Source organism: Megascapheus bottae, chromosome 3 (assembly GCF_031878675.1).
Source record: "Megascapheus bottae isolate mThoBot1 chromosome 3, mThoBot2.hap1, whole genome shotgun sequence".
Classification (NCBI taxonomy): domain Eukaryota; kingdom Metazoa; phylum Chordata; class Mammalia; order Rodentia; family Geomyidae; genus Megascapheus; species Megascapheus bottae.
This window is the reverse complement of record NC_143511.1, coordinates 3,357,908-3,366,788: the sequence shown is the minus strand read 5'-3', so window position 1 is coordinate 3,366,788 and position 8,881 is coordinate 3,357,908. Positions and strand designations below refer to the sequence as shown.

The 8,881-nt window shown below is 44.4% G+C and overlaps 1 protein-coding gene across 1 annotated transcript; it reads right to left on the bottom strand.

Annotated features, from left to right (window-relative positions):
* Window positions 1–2,489: 2,489 nt before the first annotated feature.
* LOC150064813 (spermatogenesis-associated protein 31D3-like) lies at window positions 2,490–8,881 on the bottom strand. Its single transcript, XM_090329125.1, has 4 exons — window positions 8,740–8,881; window positions 7,768–7,804; window positions 4,146–6,579; window positions 2,490–3,635 (listed from the first exon to the last, which is right to left on the bottom strand). Exons 1-4 carry the CDS (start codon window positions 8,879–8,881, stop codon window positions 2,490–2,492), a joined length of 3,759 nt encoding a protein of 1,252 aa, XP_090185251.1.

The following is an 8,881-nucleotide window of genomic DNA, read 5'->3' as shown; positions in this document are numbered from 1 at the left end:
TTCTCCGTTCAAGACCAATATTGCCTTGGTTTGTGTATTACTATTGTGATGGGAACCCTGGAAATAAAACCAGAGTTTAATGGAAGTCTTATCTAGTTCTGTGATGTGTGTTCTCTCTTCTCTTTCCCTAGTGCCTCACACCCAGCCTGCCATAATTTCTGGAGAAATTAGAAAAATCTGCACACAGATGTTTCTGTGTGCAGAATTTTTAGTATGAGAATACTTTTTTCTCTCCTCCTTTGTCTTAAGCTTTGTGTTTTCTTCCTTTTGATGATTGGTTTTTTTTAAAAGTTGAGGAGCTAGGATGGCGGGGGAGCTAGGATGGCGGGGGTGGGAAAGACTATCTTACTTCTTGTGAGGCCGTTTCTTGTTTCTGTCCTTCCTGCCACAATTTCCCTGTTGACTTAGGGTTTCCAATCTATTTTAATCCCCCCTTGAACCTGATCTAACAAGGAACATGGAGGTCCTTCAGCTGTGTCCCTAGTTCGTTCTATAACTGGATTTTTCTCATTCATATGTATCTACATGTACATACTCATACAGATATGAGTATATATCTTCCTACTCCATTACCTAACCTATCCTCTTTCCTCACCACCATTTTCTTGCCCCAGTTCCTGTCAGAGATACAACTTTTGGCAGGTGATAGTTATCTTAGTTTTCAGTTACCCAGGCAAAAGTTCTGGTCCCATCCTTCTTCCTGATATTGTAGCCACTTGGTGCCCAGGATAAGTTGGAAAAGAACCAATAGCTGAGAAGCAGAGGGCTGGGGAAGACCTTTTCCTCCTAGTCAAGGTCTTTTTGCCTTCTTCCAGGTCAGGTGAACAGAGGCGGGAGATGTTAGCCTGTGTGAGGTCCAGATGCTGCTGCCCCCATTGTGCTTTCCTTTGGAAATATTTGTGCTTCCAAGAAAAGCAATCAGTATATATGTGTATGTATGTACACTTATCGATGTGTCCATGTTTATGGTTAAAAAACTATAGGTCAAAACGGTTGGAAAGTTGACTCCTCTTGAATCTTCCAGGGATAGCACTGTTGCAGCTTTTATGTTAACCCTTCAGCTTTTTTATTTTTTCATGAGACTTGCTATCTGTGGTCAGCCTGCCAGTGGCTCAGTGTCTACTTATGACTTTCACTCATTTTTGCCTTCAATCCTATTTCCACCCAGGCTGCATCATTTTTCCTCCCAATATTCCATAGAAAAGGAATGTGGAGGCTTTCTTCCCAAGAGTATGCAAACCAATTGCACTTTAGTTTGGCGGAAGCCCTGCCTATCTTTGGGATCTCTTCTTCACTTCCATTAGGTATTGTTTCCCTTTTGATTGTTCTACTGCCCCTCTTTACCCTACAACCCATAGATCAAGACCCATAGTGTCAAGAAATTATTAAAAAAATACACATATTTTGACCTCTTTAAAAAAAAGTCAAGCTGTCTACTGGTTGCTGGTGGTTCACACTTGTAATCCTAGAAGCCAATCTGTGCAGGAAAGTCATGAGACTTTTTGGTGTGTGTGGGGGGGAGATCATGGGGCTTGAACTCAGGGCCTTGGTGATATTCCTGAGATTTTCCTTTTTATTGTCTGGGTAATGTATAAAGGGGTTACAGTTACATTCACCAGATAGTAGGTGCATTACTACTCACACATTGATACCCTTTCTCATGTTTTTGTCCCCATTTCCCTCCCTCTGTCCGCTCCCAATCCTCTTCTTTTCTCCCCTGCCCTTTCCTATTTCAAATAAACAAACTTGTATACAATGTACTAGGTAACAAAGTCAGAATGAATAACAATTCCTGAGATTTTTTTGTTCGAGGGTAATACTCTATCGTTTTGAGCCACAGCTCTACTTCTGGTTTTCTGGTCGTTAATTGGAGATACAAGTCTTAAATTTTCTTGCCTGGGCTGGCTTTGAACTATCTTCTCAGATCTCAGCTTCTTGAGTATCTAGGTACAGAAACAAGCCAGCTCCATGAGACTCTTATCTCTAATTAACTACCAAAAAAAGCCAGAAATGTAGCTGTGACTCTAATGGAACACTAGCCTTCAGGAAAAGTTTAAGGACATTGCTCAGGCCCTGAGTTTAAGCCCCAGGACCAACACACACACACACACAAACACACACACACACACACACACACACACACACACAGAGTAAAGTTGTTCTGAAACACATACTTGCATTTAATCCCTTGTACAGATATGCTAATTCTTCCCTACTATATCTGAAGATGGAAAATAAGCTTTATTAGGTAGGGAAGGAGATTTTTGGATTCTAGTCATTGATTTCTCAGCAAGGGCTCCAACAATCAACTCATCAAAGACAACAGAGAAAATCAGTAAGAACAAACTGCTCCCTAGTCCTAAGTACCAGCCATGAGTTACACAAAACTCATATGCACAAGATGCAAAAGGCAGAACTACTGTCAGAACATTTATTGCAGGTGAAAATAAGGCAATGTGTTGAAGGTTTATTGGGGGAAAGGAAATGAATTACGTTGAGGGAGGAGAACTTTTGTCCTGGAGAATGATGAAGATTTTCTCTTTCAATAGGGAAACATTTTCCAACACACTGCCATTAGGAATGGAAGGGGCAGCCGGAGGCACCTGATGCATTTGACGTTTGCAGGTGGGTCTGCCATGGAGTACTGGCTCCCTGTGTGCCATGGCTGTGAGATGCCTGTGGTTAGCAAATAGCACATTTGTTGGCTCTCCATGCCAGCCTGTGCCCTTCCTGTTCTTCTCAAGGTTACTCTGACCAGGACAAGCAGCTTCTTGCATCCTGGACTTGACACATGACACGCTAGAGCAGGAAGCTTTCTCGTTGAGGTTCTGGCCCTGAATATGATCTGTCTGGGTTTGCTTTTCTGCCTTCTGTTGAGTTTTCCCAGACTTCACGGAAGACAAAAAGGGTCCTGGGGAGCACGTAGTATCTACTCCATGCCTCTGCACTCCTTTCACCCCTGGGACTTTCCCAGTGTCTCTGGGGACTTTCTGATGTTCAGTGTTGGCCGGAATAGCAGCTCTCCCTTTACCTAGGCTTCTGGCTTGCACAGATGGAGAACTGCCCTTTCCCAGGGAACTTTGTCCTTTACTGTTTTTACCTGTACTAAGCCACTGAAAAAACTGCTTCATGTGGGTTCTGAAGCGGTTTTCATGAGGAGGCCGTACCTTCTGTGACAGTGGGTGGGAGGATTTTGTCCCAGGCCTCTCCTTTGCTTTCTCTTGGGGATGCTGGGTCTGCTTTCTGGGTTGTGATGGTGCCAGCCCTGTATCTCCTCCACCAAAGTCCCTTGATTTGGGTGTTGCAGGGCTCATGCCCTTCTTAACTTGTGGCAAATTCTTGCCTCGGCTCTTGTGGAGGTCACTGGTGGTGCAAGGCTTCTGTGCCTGCTCCCTGCTGATCTTTGACTTGTCCTGTAGAGCATGTAGCACATGGGAAGTTGCCACATCCCCACTGGAATCACCAGAGTCAAAAGTAAACAAACTCCGGTTTTTCAAGTTATCTGACTCCAGAGGCTGGTCATCCTGAAGACCCTGGGCCTTTCCTTTCTTTCTGCTCTCCATTTTCAATTTCAACTCATCAAAAAGTTGATATTTTAAGTCTGGGAGATCAGGACCACGGGGACCCAATGTTCCCTTTAAGGGACATTGAGTAGTCAGTGCCGTTTCCACGTTTCTCATATCAACATCTGTCCTTAGGGAGCTCTTGCACTTGCTGACCTTTAAGGTGGTACTGGCTTGTGATTGATAAAAACAGAGATCCTCCACCTTAGATAGCTCCCTAGATTTTTCTGTGCTAGCCATGGAAATATTTCCCAACCTCATGCTTTTTTCCTGAGGTGGTTTTACCCTTTTATCAGAAATTTCTCTCTTACTCAGTGGCTCAGATACAGCTTCAGTTGACCTTATTTTTACTTTCTGAATGGCTTTGTTGGTGATGTTTTGTGTTTGGCAAAGCAAAGGATCATTTCTATCCATTTTGTGAAGATCTACAGGATCATGCTTCATATCACGGTGTGGTTGGGATCCTTCCTCTTGTTTATTTTCAGGTAAGACATCAGGATCAGGAAAATCTACAACACGGAGTGGTTGGGATCCTTCCTCTTGTTTATTTTCAGGTAAGGCATCAGGATCAGGAAAATCTACGACGTAGGTTGAATTTGTTGATCTTATCTTCTCTTCACTATCAAAATTTTTGCTAAGAGGCTGAGAGAAACTAAGTTGAGAATCCTCCCCAGAAATGGAACTGGATGGGGAGGGAAGTTTCAAGTTGGAACAGGCCTGGTATGGATTTTCTTTTTCATTAACAATTTCTACGGTTTCACGGATTTTCTGGAGAAGACCATGCATCATCTTCATATAGAAAAACTTAATACGGTCTTCCAAAATAGTTTGCTTGCTGGAATCATGGAAGGAAATGTTGGGGGGTATGCTCAAGCTGCTCTCCACCCGCATTAACGGTTCCAGTGCCGTCTGTTTCATTTGGCTAGGGGATTTTTCCCGGGAGGGAAATTGCATGTTGTTGAACATCAGTGAACCAGTTGCAGTGCCAGGAATCTGACCTTTACTGATTTCTGCAAATTTCTTGTCCCAGTGTTTTTCCAGGGCATCTTTGAGTTGTTTATGACTCAGTGAGGTATTTACAGTATTCCTTGACATACTCTCTGTGTAACTTTCTGGGCTTGACTCTGAGTCAGATCCTGAACTACTATGAGAATCACCCTCTGAATCACTGGATAGATGGTCTGTGGGGCCAATCTCTGGACTGTATCCCTGTTCCTTCCCCACTTCCTCTTCTAGCAGAGGTATTTCTGAGTTCTTCTCGTCAACGCTTTCCGGTTCAATCGATTCAAAGTTTGGATGTGTGCTGCTCTGACATTTCAGGGAGGAAAACCATGAGAGTCCCTGACTGCTCTTAGACTCAGAGCTCTGGGGAATGTCTGCCCTAGAGCCCTGGGGAATGTCTGTCCTAGGACTTATCCATGACAGAGACTCTTGGATCCTGTGTGGCAGGCCCCAGCGGTGCTGGATGAGCCTCTTTCGAAGGTGATGCTCTAGTTTTTGCCGCAGTTCACTGGTGAGGGGGAAATCACCAGGAAGGATGGACACTGTAACATTGGCCTGGGAATATTGTCTGGCCAATGAAAGTTGTGGAGCTGGAGAACAAAAGTCTTCCTGAGATCCCCGGACCACAGAGGGTAAACCCCACACATTCTCTTGCTTTTTCCGCAGTATATTATGTTCCATGTGATGAATTTCAGAGGTTGTAAGGATCTGTGTCTCACTCTGTGGTCCATGAAAACAGACTCCACAGGCCCTAACCTGGGGTAAGAGAGAAGGTGGTAGGACTGGAAGTGGAGATTGAAACTGGGCCTGGGCCTGGGCCTGGGACATTGGAAGATCTTGGCACAAGGTTTCAGGTAAGACTTGAGACTGGATATCAGATAATGGCAAAGGTTTAGGGTTAGGGAAGATGGGGGATTCATGGGCTGTGGCGACGTTGGAGATTATATTAAAGAAGACAAGTTTTAGGGTACAGTCACCTAAGGCAACAACAGCAGGGCTCAGGGACTCACTGTGTAGTGATGGGAGGCCCCAGAAGTGCTTAGCAGATGATTTTTGTCGTGAGTGGTCCTCATAGGGATTTGGACCTGGGGCCTGCACGTACTTGTGTAGCTCCTCTTGCTTGCCTTTGGCCATCCCAAATGGAAGGGAAACTGCCAGGTCCTGCTCCTCAGCAACAGACCCTAACACTTTCCCTACAGAACTCAATAGCGTATCATGTTTTGAAAAGGAAGCAATTTTGTTTTCCCTTTCTTTCCACATCAATAAGCCTTCTCTCTTCTTAATTTGTGATTCCAGGAATTTAAGGACATCAAGTCCAACAAATGAGAGGTTACAAGGTTCTACATAGTAGGTTGGAGTGCTATCTCCTGCAGAGGCCTCAGAAGAATGAAGGTCAAGACAATTCTGCCTGGCCTTATGTTCTACCAAATCGGAAGAGAGTGTGTTTTTCACAATAGGCTCACTGCAGGAGAATCCTGACACCTCTAAGCTGGAAGAGTTAGGGTCTCTCATTGTTGAGTCACAGGTGGACAACCTATCAGGGCTGTCCACAGTAGACAAAGGGCAAACTTGTTGGAGAACAAGTTCTCCTCCCTGAGTAGGATGTGCTAGGGGAGGGGAAATTAAGGCAAGTTGCTCAGATGGTGAGGGGTCCACTGGGAATTTGATCTCTGTCTGAGAAATTGGTTTGGATGGTTCAGACTCTTCCAGTGGTGAGGATGAACTGAAGTCCTTCAAGGGAATGTCTTGGTTTGGTGAGGGTACAGAAAAGGTAGGCGTAGGGGCTCGGATTGGTTGTTCTGAAGGAATTGCTGAAAGAGCAGTAGTCAGAGATGATGACTTTTTCATGGGAGCTGGGGAAGCGGATGGGGACAGAGCACATGCAGTTTCCTTCAGGTATGCCTGGGAGAGCAGACGACTGACCTCAGCAGTTGTTCTGTTGCATACCTCACAGAAAGGGTCAGGGCAGAGCAGTTGCCGAAAGTGGGTGGTATCATGTTGTAGATTCAGGGGGCTGCAGGAGACAGAAGGGACCAAGCTGTATCTATGATTAGCACAAGGATGAGCGGGCCCACTGACCCCGTGGTTGTTGGGCTGCCGGCTACTTTCTTCATGTTCTCTAACATCTAGGACCTCTCAACACAGACTAGAGCTTCTCCCCAGAACCTTCCTTCACATACCTTTTCTGGCTATCCCTCCCATGACTGAGATGGGTGGCACTTCATCCCCAGGACACAGAGATCAGAATAGAATGGGAAATCATAATCACCTTTTCAGAATAGAAAGAAGCTTCCTCCCTTCCTCTACTTCTTCCCGGTGACTTCTCCGATCTGGAAAACCAGGACAATGGATTCCATGTAACAAAAGTAGGAACATAAGAATCCTATCAATCTCTAGGATATAAATGCTAAAATCCCCAAATATGAGTAGACAAAGTCAAATGATCAGTTTCCTTCATTAAGAAGGTTCATATGAAGCTAGCATCATGTATAAAATACCTTCTACCTCATCCCATGTGATGCACAAATCCACCATGTGAAGCCCTGAAGTCAGTGGTTACCTCAGACATAAATCTGAGCACCCAGGAGTAATGCTCTCCACAATGCCTGGACACTGAAATTGTGGCTTGACATATCACCTGGCCCCCTAGTGAGCAGAACCCACTGCCTGGGTGTAGAACTGCCTCATGCTCATGGTTGGCAGAGTATGGACTCTGAGCTGTGTGTCTGGTCTGCCTTTCTGTGAGCCTCTCCTTGGAGGGCTCATTTTCTGAGAGAAACCTAGTAGCCTAGTAGCTAATGTCCTGAGAAACTATGAGAACAAGAGAATGACAAAAGGCATTTTTTAAATGTTTATTAACACTGAGGTTTTACATCATATTTCAAATGTCATGTTGTATAAACAAGTATGCAAAAAAGGAATCTCTACATGCAACCACTGACACATAAATTTAGGAACATAATTAAATTAAGCTGAGTGTTTTTATGGCATAGATATGTCTATAGAATATATATCCCATCATAAACTTGTATGTCTATCTAGACATATTTATATCTCCAAATTCATGTCAACGAGCTGGAGTATGTTAGTATTGAGTCATGCATTATTTGGATCTAATATCCATATTGAAAGAGACGGTGCACCCTCTGTTCTGACAAAAATCATTTTTGGTGAGCTTAAATCAGATAGGAAAACAACGTACCTCGAAATGCTCTCCTCCTCTTCCTCTTCATTATTCCCTGTCATTGAGAGCAAAAAGAAAAGAATGAGGTCTCAGGACTCATTTCTATTGCTCCTCTTTGTAGCGATTTCTGCTAAGCATTATTCAATAATAAGATGTCTCCACATTAAATTCAGATTTGATTCTTCCTTTTATTTTTTTATTATTTTTCGCCAGTTGTGGGGCTTGAACTCAGGGCCTGAGCACTGTCCTTGGACATTTCTCAAGGTTAGTACTCTACCATTTGAGCTACAGCACCATTTCCAGCTTTTTTCCATATAGTGGTACCAAGGAATCGAACCTGGGCCTTCATGCATGCTAGGCAAGCACTCTACCACTAGGCCAAATTCCAGGCCCTGATTCTTCCTTTTATTAGCTTCTAAAGATGATCAAGTATGTTTACTTTGTCTTCTTAAAGAAGGTCTTATCACTGGGGTTTTGGGCTAGAGGTCCTCTGTTAGAGGAGGGCATAGAATCTGCAGCCAACAGCCACACTGTACTCCCCACACTGTACTCCCCCTCAGAGGATTCTGAACTGTGGGCATAACTCAGGTGCCAGGCTCTGCTCAGAGGATCTCAAGAGGTCAGCGCTGCTCTCGTGACCATCTCAACAGGAAGAAAAGCCTGGTGATGGTACAGGGGCACCCAGGACCAAATGTTAGGAGCCACTGTTCTTCACATCACTAAACAAATGAGAGCCACAGTGTCACCATGTAAGCCCTTTCTCTAAGACCCTCCAACACAGAGAGGTGGTCTATGGATTTCAGATGGAAACTTTAATCCTCCGTAAGTCCTCCATGCCAGGCAGCACGCCCTATGACATGGGTGCTCTGTCTTCTTTTCGGACTTTCTCTTAGATCTCTGTAAGATAGACTGACTCATTCATTCAGTGATGTCAAGCTAGAGATGGGAAACCCAAAAGAATCTCTGGGGGATTCTCTCGTATTTCCTTACCTGTTGGATGTCCTTTTTCAGGAGTTTTGGTGATGGAGGTTTCAATAACCGGTAGCACAGACATAGGAGTAGAAACCACAAGGCACTTAGAAAGGTGAACCTGGGGTCTCCATTTAAGAGAAGTGAGCCAAAGCTCAGCCAT

Coding starts and splice junctions, on each gene's coding strand:
- LOC150064813 (XM_090329125.1), bottom strand. CDS start 8,881: ATGGCTGAGCTTTGGCTCACTTCTCTTAAATGGAGACCCCAGGTTCAC. Junction 7,805..8,739: donor TGAAAAAGGACATCCAACAG/GTAAGGAAATAC, acceptor TCTCAATGACAG/GGAATAATGAAGAGGAAGAG. Junction 3,636..4,145: donor CAACAAATTCAACCTACGTC/GTAGATTTTCCT, acceptor TGTCCCTTAAAG/GGAACATTGGGTCCCCGTGG.